Here is a 21733-nt window from a genome sequence, read left to right on the forward strand (position 1 = left end):
CATTTCTAACCCTGAGAACCTAAGGAATTGTGAAGGACTCGGAGAGGGAGCTGGGGTTAAAGGTCACCAGGCTTTTTATTGCAGTTAAAGCAGACTCGGACAGGATGGTCCCAGCCTCGAGAGGGGACAGCCCGTCGGTCATGGGAACACTCGTCACAGAAGCCCTGTCCGCAGGCCCGGCAGTGGTGCTTGGAAAGCTTGATGCTGAACTCCTTCTGGCAGTTATGGCAGTGCAGGATCTCATGGTCTGGTACCCAGTACGCCGGCCTGGCCGCATCCTTCACCAGACCTGCAGCACGGAAGGAACCATGGCAGTCGGCACAAACTGCACACAGATCACCCCCTTCCACCCAGGTCTCCTTCACCGCCTACCACCCAGGTCAGGATCTCAGGGGCTGGGACCTAGGCACTGACATTTGTGTATCTATTAAGCTCTCCAAGTGAGCCTAAAGTGGGGCTGAATTAAGAACCAGTGGAGTAACAATAAAGAAGTTTGGGCTTTGGAATCAGGATGTACTTTCATCCCAGTTCCACTGAGCCTGAGTCAGTTAGTAGCTGTGGGATTAAGAAGTTCCTTAAATTCTCAGGGCCTTAGTTTACTCATCTTTAACAACACACCTTCAAAAGTGGTTACAGGATTACAAGAAATAATGTTTCTGATGCACTGGGACCCAATGGCCAGTGAGTGCTCAGCAGGTGAACGCCTGTGAGCACAGTTGGCAGACTCTGTGCCAAGGGCAGCCCCTGCCTCTCCCGGTTACCCCTGAGAGCAGATACAACCTGAGCATCAAGCCTCGACAAATCCATCTATTCCCACACCCTTAAGTCAAAAACTCATCATCAGCTCATTCTGTGAGCTACAGTGATTAAATCTGATCCAAGCAATTTTCATCACACCCACCCAGGAACCCCTGGTCTCTCCCCTACAATGGGCTTAAATACCCCAGGCCCGGCCAGCCCTGCCTAAGCCCTCCACACGCTGGCAGGGCTTCCCTTCCTCTCCCTCTTCCCGTCCTGGTTATAAGCACCCCTCACATCCAGAGGTGAGTGGCTGTCTTAAATCTTAAAGGAATAACAGCTTGGCTGGTGTGGCGGATTAAAGACAGCCACAAATTCTTTGATAACCTGCCCCCTCCCTCGAATCTAGGCAGGCTCTGTGACTACAGCAGACTGTAGTAGAAGAGCTAGTTTCTAGGCCCAGGCCTGTCTCTCAGAGTCCTGAGCCACCATGTAAGAAGCCCACTACCACTGGAGAAACCACGTGGAGAGGCCTGGAGAATATGGGGAATGGCGGGGGAGTTCTCCTGAGCCCAGCCTTCGAGGCATCCCTGCCAGGCTACCCAGCATGTAAGTGGGGTTGGCTTGGCCCCTCGAGAACAGTCCAGCTACCAAACTGGAAAATCCAGCAGTAATTCCAGTCAATGCCACTTGGAGCAAAATAATTGCCCTTCCTGTGAGACATGATAAAATGCGGGTTGTTTTAAGCCTTTACATTTTCAGGTAGTTTGTTATGCAGCAATAAATGATATAAGAGGATGGCCTCCAGGAATAAACATGAAACCACCAAGGTATTCAGCAGAAGCAAATGTAAATTTTCAGTCACCTCCTCGCTGCCCAACTCAATCTAGGTCAGTAAGACTTTGACAAAACGACAGCCCAAGGCACTATGAAAGCCCTCATCCCACATACACTGCACCCAAGAGAGGCACTGCCAGGCCCACCTAGTGGTATGTCAATGGCTGTCACCACGGCTCCCAAAGTGTTCTGCACGGCCTCGCCCACCTTCCGAGCAATCAGCGTCCCGCCTTCATCGTCCGCCTGTGCCTCAGTAACGTCTGCAGACAATGATGAAGGAAAAGCTGTTATCTCTTAGTCATTTCCCAAATGGAAAACTCAGGGGCAACAGCAGAGCATTCTGGATGCTTCTCCCAGGGTACCACTGTGCTGTCCTGCAAGGATGGCAAGGGTCTGGGCTGTGGGCACCAACACTGCAGCCAGTGAGATCTGCTAGTCCTTTACCTCAACCCTCTGGGGCTATTTTATAACCTTCCTTTACAGTGAGCCAGAAGGGTTCAAGGAGCATGACCTAGAACCTCCTCCAGAGAGAAGACTCAGTCTAAAGCCTGTGGTAAACAGGACAGGTTTAACACGCCCCCTCCCCCCCGCCCCGCAAGGAATAGCACCCCAGGACCCTGTTAACAAAGAGCTTAGAGCATGGCTGGGCAAGACCGGGGAGCAACTACCCTCAGAAGAGTGACGTGGTGAGGAATAGGGTTAGGCAGGTGGGAGTCCCGTTCCCAACACCCAGTGCCAAGGAGAGAGGTTCCCCCTCCACCCTTGCAGTTCCCGGGCCCCACGTTACCTAACTGGGAATTCCTGGCTTCATAGCAGTTGTCACACACCCGCACGGGCGCAGGGCCCCAGCCCCGCTCCGGCACTGGCCGGGTCTTGGATGAACAGCTGTCACAGAAGCCCTCCCCACAGGCCCGGCAGTGATGCTTGGTGTCGTTATCTTTAAAGGATGTAGCGCACTTGTTGCAGCTCTGTTCCAAGCCCAAAACAGAGAGGCAGGTAACATTCATGTCTGCTCAGCTGAGAAAGTCAACCCGGGGGAGATGCCCAGGACCATCTGGGAATGGCAGGACCCCGATGATCCCAAAGGACGGGACCTAAGATCTCCAGCCACGTGAAAATACCCCCACTGAAGCACAGTTGTGATTAACATTTTCTTCCAAGAAGTGCCTGGAAAGGTACCAAATCCATCTGGCTGAGTCACAGGGTTCCAGAAGGGACTACACCAGTTCCAGCTAAGAAAGCAATGAGGATTCACTGCTTTCACAGTTTCTCAAAAGAGCCTCTGGGAAGCTGATGAGGAACGGGTTTCCTGTCATAAGTGCTTGGGCCAAAGCTGGGTGCTCCCTTGCTGTAGGTGCCATGAGGTTTATGTCTCAAGCTGAGGATGACCCTAAATGACCTCTAAAGGCCCCTTTTCCTCCAGATTCTATATGTATGACCTCAGACATCTGACCATTAATAACTGGCCCTTGCAGGGAAAGAAACTAAAATCCACCGCAAGGAATATACTTGCAAAATAACAAAGGGAAATCAGTGGGCAAAGAGGACATTGGCTGCCTCAACACACCCCACCCCTCCCAACACTCTGAGAGCTAATCCGAGAGAGAAATTCAGAGCCTCCTCCCTCACAGAGCAAGCTTAGGACGGGGCAAAGCGGCACAAGCAGAATGGGCCGTGCCAGGGATGCAGGGCATCCTGCCATACCATACCAGGATCTGGGAGTTGGGCCTCCAGTAGGCAGGGGCGATCTGGTCTGTCAGCCAGGACGTCACAGCCTTGGTGGGCCCAAGGCTAAGCTCAGACACCGACTGAGCCATGAAGTTCATCCCATCCAAGAGGCGCTGGGCAGCATTGTTGTTGTCCTTCAGAAATCCATCAGTCTGAAATGAAAATGCAGGCTCCCATCATGCTCTGAGCGAAGGGAGTAAAAGGAAGGAGAGAGAGGGGTCTCAAACAAGTTATACACTCATCATAGCCAACTCAGAACCACAAACTCCCTGGCAGAGAAGAACAGGGACAGGCCAGGAATCCCTCTGGCTTCTGGACAATATCACACCCATGAGTCATTGCTGATATTATTATTCTCTTCAACGTGACCATAACACTTGGTGCACAACTGTTCAATTCAGAACTTACTTTGCTGTGAGTGAGATACACAACCCAGGAAATACTTATGTAAAGAGGACACCTCGGGCTTCCCTGGTGGCGCAGTGGTTAAGAATCCTCCTGCCAATGCAGGGGACACGGGTTCGAGCCCTGGTCTGGGAAGATACCATATGCCACAGAGCAACTAAGCCTGTGCACCACAACTACTGAGCCCACGTGCTACAACTACTGAAGCCCACGAGCCCGTGCTTCACAACAAGAGAAGCCACCACAATGAGAAGCCGCGCACCACAACGAAGAGTAGCCCCCACTCGCTGCAACTAGAGAAAGCCTGAGCACAGCAATGAAGACCCAACGCAGCCAAAATAAGTGAATAAATAAGAGGGTTAACATAAATTATTAAAAAAAAAAAGGACACCTCTTCCAGGAGGCCTCCCACCCCAGGCTGGGTTAGGAACCCTTCATCTCAGTTCCTCTAATATCTGCACATCTCTAGAAATCCTATTTCCACATTAAGTGCAATGTCTCTTTATGCATCCAACTCCCTATTAGACTGAACTGAGAACAATAATCCTTTTTCTTTTTTGTAAGTATCTAGGTCAAGTCTGGGCACATAGTACTCAACAACATATGGTGATGAATGAGTGAACAAAGAGAAGGGGAGGAGCCTATATTCCCTAATCCCAAGGACTGTAAGGAATACAGGCTAAAAATAAACTGGTATTACTGTTTTCTTAGAATATAAACTACCACAAGGATGACAGCTTTTACAAGAAAGAACACAGATCAAAAACAAAAGATATTGATCAAAGAAGTCTAGTGAGAAAGTTATACTAGTTCAAGACCACATTAAATCCTTGGGACAGAATGGTCTGGGCCATCATGTCATGGGGGCGGCCTGCAGAAATGAGACCACACTGCAGCAACCAATTCCAGTGGAGCTGGAAACTGGAAAGAAGATGACAAAACGATAAGGAAATCTTCAGTTCTCTGGTATCTGCAGGATCCAGGAAAGCTCAAAGGTGGATCTGCAGATAGGCCTATTAGGCTAACTGGTGGCTTTAGGAATCACCCAGCAAGGGGAACACCACCAAGTAAAATAAGTCCCTTAGAGAAAATTGCTTATCTTTCTTCCGTGAAGGAAAAAGGTTTTGGATGTGTTGTGATTGATGGGTAATTCCAAGTGTGAATTGTGATTTAATGCAGAATGAAAGCACCATATCACTGCCTCATGAACAGATTTGTTTTTCCAACATCTTGAATTCAAAAGTCAAATTAAAAGCAGTAAAGGTCCATCCATAGTAATTCCGCTTCCCAGAATATACTTCAAGAAGAATATACTCCAAAACAAAGTCTCTCTTACATGAAGATAGTCACTATAGCATTTTCTTCGATAATAAAAAAAAAAATCATAAACAGCATGAACGAAATCGAACTATAATACTAGACAGAATATTACACAGTGATTACAAATGAGAACTGTGAAAAGTGAAAACAATGTAGAAACAAAGCAAAATTGTGCATGAAAAAAAGCAGTTAAGTGGCACATAAATTGTAACTGCATCTATACAAACATACACATATGGAAAATGAGTGAGGAGAATATGAAAAAATAAAGTTTTATTTGCTAAGGCAATGTAACTATACAGCAATTTTTAATTTATTTAAAGTTGTGCTTCTAGGGACTTCCCTGGTGGTCCAGTGGTTAAGACTCCACGCTCCCAATGCAGGGGGCCTGGGTTTGATCCCTGGTCGGGGAACTAGATCCCACATGCTGCAACTAAGAGCCCACATGATGAAACTAAGACTTGGTGTAACCAAATAAATTTTTTAAAAAATAAATAAATAAACAAATAAAGTTGTGCTTCTAATATTTATGCAAGAAGAAATGGAAAAAATTTAAGGGTCTAGAACAAGAAAGGCTCTCCAGATCACACCTTCCTAAACCACCAGTATATTGAAATTCACGGTTAACCTTAATTGTAAACAAGTTCTGCTTTCCCACACACAGGACTGGACAATACAAGAGAAAACAGGAAAATAAAACAGCTCTTACTCCAGGCCACACATGCACAATCTCTGTCCGCACCACTGTATCCACAGGATCTTGATTTCCAAACCAGTACTGCCGGCTACGATAGACCACACCGCAGTTGGGACATTCAATTACGTACCTACAAGGAAGGCAAATAGATACTGTAACCCCACCAGGTGCCTGGAGAGACAAACACACCAAACAACCGGTAGCTGAAACTCACCCAGACCAGGCATATTTTGCGAGACCCATCCAGGGGGAGTCGGTGGAAGCAGCCGTCTTGGGCACCACGCTGACTTCATTGCCTCTCTCATAGCAGGCCTGAAACATGGAGCACTCTGCCAGCTTCTGCTCTGTCCACCAGACCCCCTGGCCTCTCCACATCCCTGTCCAGCCCCACTGCCTATAAACAAGACCAGCTGAGGGTTTACAGACCCTGAGTTTAGCACAGCAGAAGAAAGTCTTTCTCTAAAGAAGTCAGTGCCCTATATATACAACGGAATATTACTCAGCCATAAAAAGAAACAAAATTGAGTTATCTGTAGTGAGGTGGATGCACCTAGAGTCTGTCATACAGAGTGAAGTAAGTCAGAAAAATACCGTATGCTAACACATATATATGGAATCTAAAAAAAAATGGTTCTGAAGAACCTAGGGGCCTGAAGAACCTAGGGGCAGGACAGGAATAAAGACGCAGACGTAGAGAATGGACCTGAGGACACGGGGAGCGGGCAGGGTAAGCTGGGACAAAGTGAGAGTGGCACTAACATATATACACTACCAAATGTAAAACAGATAGCTAGTGGGAAGCAGCCACATAACACAGGGAGATCAGCTCGGTGCTCTGTGACCACCTAGAGAGGTGGGATAGGGAGGGTGGGAGGGAGAGGCAAGAGGGAGGAGATATGGGGGTATATGTACGTGTATAGCTGATTCACTTTGTTATAAAGCAGAAACTAACACACCATTGTAAAGCAATTATACTCCAATAAAGATGTTTAAAAAAAAATCTCAAAAAAAAAAAAAGGAAGTCAGTGCCCTAAATGATTATGAATTGAATGTATACCCATCCCGGGCCCCAAAACTGAGCTATAAATTATATCCCTGTCACAGACAGGAGAAATCCATCAAAATTGGGTTTCTGAACAGCATTTCTGCTCTTAAGAATGAATAGTCGATGTATGGGAATTCCCTGGTGGTCCAGTGGTTAGGACTCCACACTCTCACTGCCAAGGGCCCAGGTTCCATCCCTGGTCAGGGAACTAAAATCCCACAAGCCGCGCAGTGCGGCAAAAAAAAAAAAAAAAAAAAAAAAAAGAATGATAGTCAATGTAGATGACCCTTGCATATATAAGCTCAACAAAATAAGGGGGATTGAAGCTTAAAAAAATAAACCAAGGAGTCCCCAGCAACAGACAAGTGAGTTCTTATGGTTAGAGCTGGAGAGAAGTTCCAGATATACTCAATTTGAGTATCAAATACTTTGGGATGCAGCAAAGAATGGTCCCAAGCCAGTCTTCCCAAAAGGAGATTGTGGCCGGCAAGCCAGCTGCTAGGGAAGAAGCTGGGTGGACTCACCTTGCAGGTAAAAACCCGGTTGTCATACTGGTGAGAGTATCTGCAGCGGCTGTTGGCTTCATGAGGTACTCCTTCTTTCCCATGATTCATGCTGTTCTTACATCCAGCCCTGAGTGAAGCCCAAAAGTTGACAATGAAGCCGCTAAAAGGAGCCAGTGCCGCCTACGCTGAAGAGTCTCTGACCCTGAGCCAGACCCAGGGCCAAAACCAGAGCTCCATAATTAACCAGGCCCTGAATACTGAGCAGAGAGAGGGCAGTTTCTTTCAGAAACCCACGTGCCTCTCTCATACTTGCAATCAACATCACTACACAGGTAAAGCAACTATTACTCTTGTGTGAGGAGAAAGCGCCAAAGGAGTAATCTCTTCTTGGAAAACCACCTGGTCCCTCAGTAGGAACGGAGGAGCCAGAAGACACCACCTTGACCAGAGATAAAACCTGAATGGCCCTCAGGGAACTCAAAAATCCAAACAGCATGAAATGGGAAGTTTAACCAGAACAGGCTGCCAAGATGTAAAACAAAAACCGACCCTCAAAATTTGGCAGTGCGTTAAGAGGAGGCTTAAGCTGAACAAGAAAACCTTCCAAATGAACAGTGAGCTCTGCTATCCTGACATCGCAAAACCAGGGATCGGGACTTTAGAATTTCACTGTGATAGAAGGGAAAGTTCTGGAAACCCTAGTTAACGTGGAAAAGTGATGATCTAACAGATCCTAAGCCTCCTGCTGGGCTCATGGGGCCCGCTAAAGGAAGGCAAGTCACACTGGCAATTACCATCCCTCCTTCCTCTCCAAGACAATGCCCAGTTCTCCGTAGCCCAGACTGTATAATCCAAGAGCCAAGTCCTTTTTACAAACCCAGGGCCAAGGTGGTGACCCAGCAGGTGGCCTACAGGGATCAATGCAAAAAGGCCATTCATAACAAAAAAAGGTTCAGGTCTCCTCTGTATGGACGAATGTGAAGGACAGGAGCAGAAGTCCTGATGAGAGCAAAGACGCTGCAGTGGTGAAGGGGGTGGAGAGCTGGGGGAGTGTCTGCAAGACAGAGTCTGCAATCTGACCCTGACACACTGCATTTAAATCCCCTGGGCTCCATCAGACAAGTCACTAGACTGACTGAAGAGCCATTAATGGCTCAAATTAATCCAGTGAGCCTCAAAGTGTGGTCCCCATCCAGCAACATCAGCATCACCTGGGCACGTATCAGAAGTGCAAATTCTCAGGCCCTACGTCAGACCTACTGAATCAGAAACTGGGGGCAAGGCCCAACTATCTATTTTAACATGTCCTTCAGGTTTTTCTGATGCATGCTAAAATTTGAGAATCACTGCTCTGTTCCCCCTGTAACAAAGTGCGATCCATGGACCAGCAGCACAGGCATCACTTGGGAGCTTGTTGGAAATGCAGAATCTCACCCAGACCTGCTGATTCAGAATCTGCATTTAACAAAATCCTGAGGTGATGCATACACGGATTAAAGTTTGAGAATACTGCCCTAACTCAGTGTTCTCAAGTGAGCTACGTATCAGAATCATCTGAGGGGCCTTTTAAATACACCAGTGCTGAGGCCCCATGCCAGATCTGTTAAATGAGAATCCCTGGAGGTGAGGCCCAGGCCTCAATAATTTTGAATGCTCCCTGGATAATTCTAATGTGCTCTAAGCATCTGCCCTCATTGTGAAAGCAGTCAACTAGGAATGATACCTACCCTAGTGCTTTGCACACACCGGGCTACCAAATATTAGTTGAATGGATGGAATGACTACCATTGAAAGCTCTGGTAAGAGAAACGTAGAAAACAGGCAACCTAAAGTTTTCTGTGGTAAAAATTACCCAAACCAGTCAATTTTACATCTAAACCAGGTTGGAATCTTCAGGGGAATCTTCACAACCATGTGTCCTGGGATCCCCTGCAACCTCAAAGTATGGTCCCCAGACCATCAGGATCACCTGGGAACTTGCTAGAAGTACCCCCATCTCAGCCCCCACCCCATCCTTAAATCACAATCTAATTTAACCAGACCCCACATGATCTGCATGCACAGTGAGGTCTGTGAAGCACCATTCTGAGTCTCTTTGCCCAAGATGGGGACTTACCCGCAGCTGAGGCACAGGACAGAGCAGGTGAAGTACTCATCTGGAAAAAAGGAGCTGTGTGCCATCTGGTCATCAGGGATCTCACCGCTGAAGCGGTCGCTCAGGGCCTGCATGGAGGGAAGGTGATACATGAAGGGACATGGCGGACAGCCCAGAGCTCTGGCCCTTGCACTGCTTGCCTTTTTTTTTTTTTTTTTTTGAAATGAACTTTATTATTGTTTTCCTTTTCTTTTTTTTTTTTTTTTCTCCACACTGCCCAGCATGTGGAACTTCCCTGACCAGGGATCAAACCCACGCCCTCTGCAGTGGAAGCGCAGAGTCTTAACCATTGGACCACCAGGGGAGTCCCACTGCTTGCCTTTCTGATATGCCCTCACTGCTGGCTTATTTCTTACGGGCTCCACAGCTAGAAAAGGGAAGCCAATGACTTCTGCTCTTTACCCTAGACCTTCTTGGCCCGACTTGCACCAATCCTCACCACAGGAAACCTCACAAAGAACCAGCCCTTTCCCACGAGGTCAGAAGTAAGCAAAAAAGTTACTGTTCTCTCCTAATTACCACGGAATTTATAAACACCTCACACACTCTCCGTCTTTCATTCAAAACCACCAGCTATTGACTAATGCCCACTTCATCTTTGTGAAGCTGGGACCAAGAAACCAACACTCAAGAAGGCGGCTTGTCCTTCAGTCAGAGGCAGGCAGAGCTGAGAAGTGAGCTGGGAGTTTCCTGGGCATCTCCACCAGTTCTAACCAAAGGTGCTCACTGGAGTTTATGAAACCACAGAACTATAGGTAGAATAAGGGTTATCAGCCAAAAAGCAAGGAGAAATTATTATAGGTTCTGGTAGTCTTTTATCAACTACAGTAACCTAAAAGACAGCAAGTGGCCAAAATAAATGCTAAGAAGAAAAATAAAAGTATTTGCAGAAACAAACTGAAAACTTTATGTTTAAAGGCAGCTTCCATTTCTAGACCTCTGTTTTCACTCACTACTTTATACTGAAAGTATTCTTCAGGCTGATTTTTTCCTTCCAGGCCCTTACTCGTATGCAGTGGAAAAAGTTATATAAATTAAACAGAAATGGGCTTTCCAGGCTTTAAAAATTATTAAATGCTCGCAATTCCAAGCTTCTCTCAATCCCTCATTCTGAGGCAGCCAGGCACTATTCAGGGGAAGAGAAGGAACAGTAGCTTAAAACAAAATGTTACTTCCTTTAGTAAAAAGGCAAAAGAAATTTTAAGATGAGACTTGGAAAAGGGGCAGATTAGGTTTTAAACTAAGGTTCTCAAGCTCTAAATGGAATTTCGCTTAAGGAGAACTTATTTATTAAAGTTCCTTTCCCTTTTTTCAATGAAACCTAATACCCTGAGTTGTAAACGAAGTGTTTACAAAAGCACATGCTCTCAATGTTGGGTCAGGTCAGGTGTTCAGACAAGTGGCAAAGAATGTGTCAAACTAAGGGTGAGGGCCTCACCCACGTGCATTAAAATTCAGCTCCTGCAAGGATAATGCACAGGCTCATAAGCCACCATCTGCCAGCGATGGCCGACCAAGTGGCAATCCTTGACTCAGACCAAAATAAAACAGTCTAACAATAATACATATATGTCCTGTTCTCTTGGGGGTAATTCTGTAAAGAGTAACTTAGGGAAAACAACTAAAATTTTGAGAGAGACTATAAAGGAATATACCTATGAATATTAAAGAGAATAAACGAGAAGCAAGGCAAGTAGAATCACTTACTAGCCTACACGGTTCTCCTCTTACTTCAGAATGTGACCCATCCTTTGGGGATCTTTTTGGTCTCACCCTTTCCATGAAGCCTTCCCAACCACTCTAGAAAGACTACACTTTGCCTTCTCTGAGCACCTGCCGTCCTCAACATCTGAACCAGGTACTGAGTGATGAGGTGATGAGGCAAAAGCTATGAGCCTGTTATATGTATTTTACCTCCCAGACTAGATCACTAACACTGTGAAAGACATTTCCTACCTTGGTATCCTCCTCTCACTCCTAGCAAATGTCCTAACGAGTACTCAACTAGGACCTCTGGAATGAAGTGCCCCAGCACCAACCCCCATGTGCACACCAACCCCTGCCCTCTCCTCCTCACCTTGGCCCTGCCTCTGCGCCAGGCTTCATCCCAGGCCCACGGGCCCTCTCTAATTTATGGCTAACTACTCGTTGATTGGCCAAATCACTGATAACTCTTAGGGCTGTATTTCTCAAACAGCTGTGTGCATAACTCTCAGGGGCTAGCTGGTGGAAAAATAGAGCATTATCTTCCCAATGCATCAATTTACAGAAAGATATGGGGAGGAAGTTATTTTTAGATAAAAAACAAACATGGATATAGTATGAAACTAAATGGAAAATTTGCATAAATAAAACATGAGACCCCCACCAAAGTTATTTCAGCTTGCAGGTGGCAGGTCTGCACTCTCTGTGCCTTTATTTCCTTATCTATAAAATGGGGGTGCTAGTAGTACCTTCCTCAGTAGGGGCCTCCATGGATTACACTGTGAAGCTCAAATGAAGTTACTCATGTAGAGCACCTGGCACAGACTGAGAGCTCAGAAAACGTTAGCTGCCATTATTAATATCATTTTTATTTTTTATGCTGAGAATTCTCTTATTCCCTCCCTTGGATACCCTCACTAATTCAGGTAACACGGGGGATATAAGAACTTCTCTCCTTTCCATGATGGCTCATTGGTCTTCATGGCTGTTTGCATTTGTCGGTGAATATTTAGCTGCAAAAAAGATGCTTATGTACCTAAAGCAGTGTTAAAATAAGAAAGCAAAAACGCAGAGCTAACTAAGGAATGCAGAAGATACTAAAGAGGTATAAGGAAAACCAAAGAAGAGCATTTTTAGCCCCAGGTAACTGAAAGGGTAACCTAAGTACTAGTTTTCCTTAGGAAAAATAATACCAAATTTAGCATGAATCCAACAGCTGGGTTGAATTCAGAAGGCATGCCACTCCCCAGTAAATATAAAATTGCAGCCCAATAATAGTGATAAGCACATGTCTCAAGGCTTAGGATGAAACGATCTGCAGCCTGATTCCCATGGGACAAATCCCCACAGAACCACCATCATCACCTGCCCTAGACATTATATTGGCCAAGGCAACAGTAACTTCTTGTGACATCAGAAAGAGAAGAACTCCTAGACCAACCAGCCTCATCACTTCAGATGCTGGTCACCCATCCTCTCAAATGCTGGGTAACACAAGCATCTCATTTCCCTCACAAGTCACTGAAGAGCTGGCAGTCAGTAATGAATGAGACCTTACATCAGGAGGCATCAGGAGGACTTACTGAATCATGAGTATGTGAATAAAACAGTAACTGTTAAAAAGAAAATCTGATGTTCACGTGTTTTAGATACAAGGGTAAGGAGACACTGTTTTCCTCCCTCTATAACCTGATTGTTCCTTTCCAGCGTGGACATGACCACCTAATCCATATACTTCGTCCTTCAAAAATTCCAAACCTCACATCATTCCAGGGTTTCTTGGGCTCTCCTCCTCCTGAGGTCCCAAAGCCATAAGAGGCAGGGAAGGACCTTTCCTGAGAAAGCTTGGGCAAGCACTTGAGGCCAATCTGGAAAAGGTTGCCTGGAGGCCAGATGATCTTGAACTTTAGTTGCCTTGGCAACAGTAGGGCTCTTACTACTGAACCTGTAAGTTTAGCCCCAGTCACCAAAGGCTAGCAGTGAATTTTGTGATTTGAAATGGAGACTCTTATGTAATCCATGATGCCACCCACCCCCCCAAAAATATAATAACTTTATAAATACTTAATAGGTGCTTCCTGATGTGACAGAATTAGAAAGTCAGAGTTTCTACATTTAGAGATCGGAGGCTAAAGGAGGTATTACATAAAACCTATCGAATTCAACTTTAAAATGGTTCTCTCCATTATTCAGAACTGTATATACAGGCAACAATAGTTAATTCAATATTCAATTCCCTTATTCAGTAGGGACCTAAGCATCTCTTTTCTTTAAATAGACTTACTTGATCAGTGAGAATATGCCCTGCTGGTAGGTAGGTATCTGGGCTGTTGCTACTGTGGAAACAGAGCAAAGGAGTGAGTGGTCAAGAAGTGGGGGAAATAATCCAGCTGGAAAAAAGGGACTGGGGCCTGGACCACAACATGGCTAAATGGTAGGAAGAGTGATCAGGTCAGCAGGATGAATAGGGAAACACAAAGGCAAGCAGCTAGAGCAGAAAGAGACTGTAGATCTCTCTCTCACTCACGCTCACTCACATACACACACACACACACACAGATTCTACAAACTCCTCAATATTTCTCATTACTCACATTTCCTTTTCAATAACGAACATGAAAAGAGAATATGGAGAAGGAAAAAAGATTTAACTTCTCTAGGATCCGATATATTTAGGGAGAAAATATACATATACATTATATACATATACTTCTGTATGCACTTATGTAGCACCAAAAATTTCTAGAGGCATAAACAAGAAAGTATTAACAACAGTTATCATACAGTGAGAGGGGGAGAGGAGAGAAAGGGACTTAAGTCATACCGTACATGTTTCTGTACTATTTGAGTCGTTTATCACAAACACACATTGCTTTCTAATTTAAAAAATAACTTTTTAAATTAACCAAACACACAAATACAACTTATAAGAATGTCCTTTCTAAAGGCAACTGGCAATATGCATCAGGAACCTTTAAAGATGACCACACCTTCTGACCTTCTTAAAAGCTGAGTAACTACTGAGAAGGAATACAACACAGGGTTATATAGACTTGGGAGTCAGACTATCTGGTTCAAACTCTCCACCACTTATTAGAGGAGTCATCTCAGGCCAATCAATGAACCTCTCTGTGCCTCCATTTCTCCACCTCAAGAGCTGGTATGAGGATTAAAAGAATGAATACACGTGCGGTGCAGAGCACAGTACCTGGCAATAGTAAACACTCCAGAAAGGTTGGCCAGCAGTAGTATTGGGAGTTGTAATTTATCCTAAGGGAACAGGCAGAATGTGGGCAATACCTTTAAATGCTTGGAAAATATAATAAGGAGAAAGGGAAACTACTATCAAAATAAGGGCAGAATTACTAAATGTAAAAAATGATCCATTCATATAAATGAAAAAGCATGGAGCTATTTTAAAAACATGTTTTCATAGAAATATTTAATAGCATGGAAAAAATGCTAGGCTTCAATGTTCCATGAAAAAAAAGGTATATAAGTGTACATACATACATCACAACCCCAATTCTCTTTTTTTTTTTTTTTTTTTTTTTTTTTTTTTTTTTGTGGTATGCGGGCCTCTCACTGTTGTGGCCTCTCCCGTTGCGGAGCACAGGCTCCGGATGCGCAGGCTCAGCAGCCATGGCTCACGGGCCCAGCCGCTCCGCGGCATATGGGATCCTCCCAGACCGGGGCACGAACCCGTATCCCCTGCATCGGCAGGCGGACTCTCAACCACTGCGCCACCAGGGAGGCCCCCAATTCTCTTTTTAAAATAAGTAGCAAAGAATCATATAATGCCCCATTTTTATTTATCTATTTTTTGCACACTGTTTTTCTTTGCTATTACAAGGATGCTGCTATTAACTTCCTCACATAGTTCTCTGTGTTCCTGTGGGAGAGTTTCTTTAAGGCAAATTCCTAGAAATGATATGGTTAGAATATATATTATGCATATCTTTACCTATACTATTGCATTTCAAAGTGGTTGTATTAATTTTACTTCCACTGGAAGTTTATAAGAGCTTACATTGCTTCATACCCTTTTTGACATTTTATTGCCAAACTTGTCAGTGTTTGCCCTTGCATGGTTGTGGTCTTAATTTCTTTGATTACTAGAGAGTTGAGATTTTTTTATTTGTGCATCACAGTCTTGACTGCCTCTTATGTGATTTGTCTCTCCATTTTTCCAAAAGGTTTATACATTTTTTCCTAACAATATTCCTGCATATTTTATGTAAAATAAAAAGAAAATCATATAGGAAACAAAATCATATTGGAATATATTCCTAGGCTTCTTGAAGTGTTTACTCAGTGAGTTAGTGAGGAACTGGACAAGGTAAACATAAATACCAGGAGAGAAAGAAAAAAAAATGGAAGAAACAGAAAGCCAAACAAGTTATTTTGGCACTGATAATTTATCTGCTTATGACCATCCCTACTCTTTTGTTCCAAAAAGGATTCAAGGCTACTTATTTTTTTAAAAAATATAACACAAGGGCTTCCCTGGTGGCGCAGTGGTTGGGGGTCCGCCTGCCGATGCAGGGGACACGGGTTCGTACCCCGGTCCGGGAGGATCCCACATGCCGCAGAGCGGCTGGGCCCGTGAGCCATGGCCGCTGAGCCTGCGCGTCCGGAGCCTGTGCTCCGCAACGGGAGAGGCCACAACAGTGAGAGGCCCACGTACCGCAAAAAAAAAAAAAAATACAACACAAAACAAAAAGTAAGTGGAGAAAAATAAACGACCATTATATTATCCACTGCTATAAACCATGAAGAGTGTATTTTAACAGCAGTAAAACTCTCCTGGGTCAATTTGCCTAATGAAGACCTTAAAGGTAGTTTTCTATTAGAGTGATTACCAGAGAATTAACAACTTCTAATTTAAAGAAGAGGATTAAAAACAAAACAACAACCAGAAAAAGACAAAAACAATTTTTTCAAGGATTTGAGTAAGTTCCAAGACCCCACAGCTCCCTGGGGAGAGCCCAAAACACATACTTAAACAGATAACTCCTTCCCATGCACAGAGCAGTGGGCCCACATCTCAGTACAGCACAGACCCTGCATCAGAGAACAGAAAATATAGGAGCCAGGTAAACTCTGAGGACAGCCGTTACCAAGAAGCCTCAAAACTCCAGCTGACCAGGCTCATTTTAATCACAGAAAGCTTCATGAATCATATCACCTCATAAGAATACACTATAACTCTTTTTCTCAAAAGTACCTAACGATGGAACTTCCCAGTGGCGCAGTGGTTAAGAATCCACCTGCCATGCAGGGGACACAGGTTTGATCCCTGGTCCGGGAAGATCCCACATGCCACAGAGCAACTAAGCCCACGCACCACAACTACTGAGCCTGCACTCTAGAGCCCGCGAGCCACAACCACTGAGCATGCGTGCCACAGCTACTGAAGCCTGCGTGCCTAGAGCCCGTGCTCCACAAGAGAAGCCACTGCAATGAGAAGCCCGCACACCGCAACAAAGAGTAGCCCCCGCTTGCCACAACTAGAGAAAGCCTGTGCGCAGCAACGAAGACCCAGTGTAGCCATAAATAAATAAATAAATAAATAAATTTATTTATTTTTATTTTTTTTTTAAAAAGTACCTAACAAACTGGCCTGGAGTAGGACATCCAAGACACCTGAGGGTAGAATCCCTGACCACTAACTACTGCTTAGAGCACTCAGTGTCCCTGAAGGTCTTATTTAAACTTTAAGCTGGGTTAGCTTTGAGAAAACCTAAGGAACTCTGTAATCCAGCCATTGGCCTAGTCGTCAATATTCATACTTATCAGATTTTACAGCCCTTTGTATAACGTAGCATGGATTTGGCCTCTTTTAAGAATGCTTGCAGTACTTGGGTGTAATCTTCCACTTGACTACCTTTGAGCCATGACATGGACACTAGCCAATAAATCTAAGTATACTTTAACCTCAAATTCTAATTAGAAATATGTATTTCATGAATTATTCAAATATAATCATTTTTCATAGTTTTTTTCCCTTAACGTTATTCACATTAGTTAACACTTATGGAACATTTACTATATACCACGTACTTTGCTTCTTAAAGTATGCGTTCTCATTTAATCCCCTCCTCAACTTCATTAGGAACATCCTACTATCGCCCCTTTTTTACAGACGAGGAAAAAGGTCTGAAGAAGTACAGTAAGGTCAAGGATTGTTGTCTATCTTACTCTCCACTGTATTCCCAGCACCTGAAACTCTACCTGGCACAAAGATTCACTCATTTATTTGTTGAATGAATGAATAAACGAAAGACAAACTAATTTCCTAAGACCAAGCAGCAGGTAAATGGCAGAAATGGGATTCCAACACAAGTCTGTCTGACTCCAAAGCCCAAGCTTTTATAGTCCATTCAGGCTGCTATAACAAAATACCACAGACTGGGTAGATTATTAACAACAGAAATTTATTCCCCACAGTTCTGAAGGCTGGAAGTCCAAGATCAGGGTGCCAGCATGGTGGCCTTTCAGTGAGGGCCTGCTTTCTGGTTCACAGATGGTGCCTTCTCACTGTGTCCTCTCTTGGTGGAAGGGGCTAGGGAGCTCTCTGGGGCTTCTTCTTTTTATTTTTTTTTTAACATCTTTGTTGGAGTATAGTTGCTTTACAATTTTGTGTTAGTTTCTGCTGTATAACAGAGTCAGCCATATGTATACATATATCCCCATATCCCCTCCCTCTCACGTCTCCCTCCCTATCCCACTCTGGGGCTTCTTTTATAAGAGCACTTTTATAATGTCACTCATGAGGGCTCCATCTTGATGACCCAATCACCTCCCAAAAGCCCTCCATCACATTGGGCATTAGGATTTCAACATATGAATTTTGGAAGGATACAAACATCCACCCTTTACCAAGCACTATGCAAAAACCATAAACCTTTTTTGAGGGGTAACTTTTCATCCACCACCACCCCCCTTTTTCTTTTTAACTTTTCATTTTGATATAATTTCCAACTCGTAGAAAAGTTGCAAGAATAGTACAAGGAACTCCCATATACAATTTACCCAGATTCATAAATTGTTTACATTATGTCCCACTGCAAACTTTTTAAACTCAATGGATTAAGCAAATCAGCATATGCCCGAAGTCTGTTGCTGGGTAAACCAGGGCTGACCTAGCTTTACGCAAAAGCACTCCTCGTACCCCTTCCAGTCTCAGGCTCTATGCCCTAACCCTTAGGGCACCCTCAAATCCCTAGCTCAAGTCTTCATGTCCACACCCGCTGCCCCTTCTCCAAATCCCACACTCCCAGCACTGCCCCAAACACCCTGCTCCCTCCCTGCTCCTCTGAACTCAGTCTGCAGGCACGGTGACACAGAGGTATACACAGAGCAAACTGCAAAAAAGGAAGCAGAACTGGCAGGAATTGATTTGATGAATTCATTATAAAGAATGGTAAAATAAGGCTTTTCTCCAAGATGAGGACCTGTCACCTTTTAACTATCATCCAAGATTCCTCCGTACCCGTGTTCCTGGCAAGATGAGGCCATTCAACAGGTGCAAACTCCACTCATGCCCTTCCTTTCATATATCCTCTCTTTCAAGCCCAGATTTCTAATCACCAGCACCGACAAAAGCTGGAGAATTGAGTGTTCTTACCACCCACTGGTACATCAATGAGAAGCACTCGGGGCAGAAGCCAACTGACCTTCAGGGCTTTGAAGATGACCCCCGGGTGCCGGGGAGAACGGGTGGTGTTATTCTCTAGTTGTTGCTCCAAAGCACGCCGAAGACCAGAAAAGTCTGTGGGTGGATTGTATGTCCTCGTTCCCTTGTAATGAATAGAACTGAAGGCTTCAGGGAAGCGGCCCAGCTTCCGGAACCGGTCCTGGATGAGCTTCTCGGGCACCTCGGAGGGGTGATCTGGACAAGCAGAAACAGGTATGTGAACAGTGGCCTCTCTTTAAAAGAAAAAAAAAAAGTCGCCTATCTTTCATTATTAAAGGGATATATAGTCTGACTCCGTAAATATAAAGTACATAAACAGGCAGAACTGATCTATGCTGTTGGAATTCAGGTTACCTTTGCCTAGAAGGGAGCACAAGCTGGGACGTGGGTGCCAGTGTGTCATGATCTAGTACTGAATTCACATGTATGCTCAGCTTGTGAAAATGCATCACATATACACTTTTGATATAATGTGTACTTTTTGGTATGTATGTTACACTTCAAGGAAGTGCCTTTTAAAAAAAAATGCGCTCACTCTAAAAAGTCCAAACGTGGACTTCCCTGGTGGCTCAGTGGTTAAGAATCCGCCTGCCAATGCAGGGGACACGGGTCCGATCCCTGGTCTGGGAAGATCCCACATGCCACAGAGCAACTAAGCCTGTGCACCACAACTACTGAGCCTGAGCTCTAGAGTCCATAAGCCACAACTAATGAGCCTGCGTGCCACAACTACTGAAACCCACGCGCCTAGAGCCCATGCTCCGCAACAGACAAGCCACCACAATGAGAAGCCCACACACCACAACGAAGAGTAGCCCCCGCTCGCCGCAACTAGAGAAAGCCCGCGTGCAGCAACAAAGACCCAACGCAGCCAAAAGAAATAATAAATAAATGTATTGAAAAAGAAAAAATCCAAACATGTCAAAGCATAAAAGGAAAGAAATGTACATCCTCTGCTCCCTCCTCCTCCTCGTCAAAGGTAACTACAGGCCAATGTTTCCCCTTTCAGACTTTCTTTTCCTACTCAATTACCAACACATTTACGCAACTTGCTTTCATCACTTAATAACATACTGTAAATATGTGTCCTTGTCATGTTATACTCTGAGACATTCCTTATTCTTTTTTAACAGCTACACAGTCTTCCATTCTATGGACGTATTCCACCAGTCACCTACGAACGAACATTTAAAATAAATAGCTACTTTGAAAGTGCCGGTCTTACGCTGGTGAAGCTGTGGACAAACTGCCAACGTGTGAGGGTATCAGCCTCCCCATAGTTTCACCAACATTTATCCAGAAATTTGGGGAGTAGCAGTATAAACAGATGCAATAAATATTTTGGAGGTAAAACTTGGAAGGACTTTTTGTTTTAATTTCCTTTAATACGTTAACAACAAAATCACTCCAATTAACACTGGAAATGTGGCTTTAGCTCATATTTAAAGGTACAGTCATCAAAGAGAAGTAGCAAAAATTCTGCAGTCAATCCCTAACCCCATCTCATCCTGAACTTTTCCTGTGAGTCACTCTTGAAGGAAGGAGCAGCCCATCAGCAAGTGACTTCTCCCAAAGGCACCCAGAAGCCTGACCACCTTCACTTTCTCCCAACATCAGCTCACAGCTTGTCCCTGAACAAGTAATCGCTCCCAAATGATCACGGGAGCTTGGTCTGCTCATTTGTAAAACAGAGATAATTCATTTGCCTACTAACTCCCACCTAGGAATCCTTTGTCCAGAAAAAGACCAGGATCTAACAAAATCCAAAAGTCTACAAGACAGAGAAATATGTAATTATCAATTTGCCCACAAATCTGGCACCTCTCCTACCCTGCATAAACTCTGGCTGTCTTGGTTCCATCTCAAGGTGTCAGGAAACAGTGATGGTATTCCAGAAACAACTCTGGATTTAGGAGTAAGAGACCTTGTGTTGAATCCCAATTTTGCAACCTGCTAGCTGGAACTTCCTTGGTTACATAACCTAAGCTGAGTTCAGTTTCTTCATCTGTAAAATATGGCTGCTGTTGACTGAGCTGCATAACAAAGATATCTTAAGTTAGCATTTATTTTTAGAAAGTGTTGGGACTTCCCTGGCAGTCGAGTGGTTAAGACTCCACACTTCCACTGCAGGGGTTGCAGGTTCGATCCCTGGTCAGGGAACTAAGATCCCAGAATGCCACGTGTCGCAGCCAAAAAATAAAAATAAATTTAAAAAATAAATTCTAAAAAATATTTTTTAAATGTTATTTTTGTTATTCAGCATTTTTTTTTGGGGGGGGGTGCTGTGTTGGGTCTCCGTTGCTGCACGTGGGCTTTCTCTAGTTGCAGCGAGCGAGGGCAACTCTTCGTTGCAGTGTGCGGGCTTCTCATTGCGGTGGCTTCTCTTGTTGGGAGCACAGGCTCTAGAGCGCAGGCTCGGTAGTTGTGGCACATGGGCTTAGTCGCTCCGCGACATGTGGGATCTTCCCGTACCAGGGCTCAAACCCGTGTCCCCTGCATTGGCAGGTGGATTCTTAACCACTGCGCCACCAGGGAAGCCCTCAGTATTTATTTTTTAAAAAACAAATAAATAAACACCTAGCATAGTGCATGGCACACAGCTAAAAAAAAAGTTACTTTTGAAAGGCTAGTTATTTCAAAATCCTGAACTGGAAGTTAGACCTTCCCCTCACCAAAGTTGTAAAGATCCAAAGTGGCATAAAAATGCTGATCACAGGAGGCATCCTGAAGTCAGCATTTCCAACCCCCTCTCCTTATCTCAGAGTCACATGCTAACGAGGCTCTTCTTCCATTCCGGAATATTTAGATTTCTCATCTTCCCACTAGACCCAGGGCCTTCAGATTCTAACTCCTTAATACAGTCCCCGTCTGTCCACTTCCCGCCTACTGCCCCTGCCCT

The 21733-nt window shown here is 44.6% G+C and overlaps 2 protein-coding genes across 3 annotated transcripts in view; one reads left to right on the top strand and one right to left on the bottom strand.

The window, feature by feature from the left end:
- The window catches only part of DCAF4 (DDB1 and CUL4 associated factor 4), a gene marked incomplete at its 5' end in the record, with an annotated part of 43128 nt that extends 23115 nt beyond the window's left edge, over positions 1-20013 (top strand). Inside the window, one exon of the mRNA XM_079698784.1 lies at positions 19968-20013. The remainder of the gene's footprint in view (positions 1-19967) is intronic.
- ZFYVE1 (zinc finger FYVE-type containing 1) overlaps positions 52-21733 on the bottom strand; it is a gene marked incomplete at its 5' end in the record, with an annotated part of 45808 nt that continues 24126 nt past the window's right edge. Inside the window, 9 exons of one of the 2 annotated variants that reach the window (XM_079698781.1) lie at positions 52-289; positions 1722-1835; positions 2363-2543; positions 3285-3455; positions 5738-5855; positions 5940-6037; positions 7295-7403; positions 9393-9499; positions 18815-19029. In XM_079698781.1, coding sequence (XP_079554907.1) covers positions 57-289; positions 1722-1835; positions 2363-2543; positions 3285-3455; positions 5738-5855; positions 5940-6037; positions 7295-7403; positions 9393-9499; positions 18815-19029 — 1346 coding nt within the window. In that variant the 3' untranslated portion in view covers positions 52-56. The remainder of the gene's footprint in view (positions 290-1721; positions 1836-2362; positions 2544-3284; positions 3456-5737; positions 5856-5939; positions 6038-7294; positions 7404-9392; positions 9500-18814; positions 19030-21733) is intronic. The other variant, XM_079698782.1, reaches the window with a different exon arrangement.

The sequence above is a fragment of the Hyperoodon ampullatus genome (assembly GCF_949752795.1).
Source record: "Hyperoodon ampullatus genome assembly, chromosome: 3".
Lineage (NCBI taxonomy): Eukaryota > Metazoa > Chordata > Mammalia > Artiodactyla > Ziphiidae > Hyperoodon > Hyperoodon ampullatus.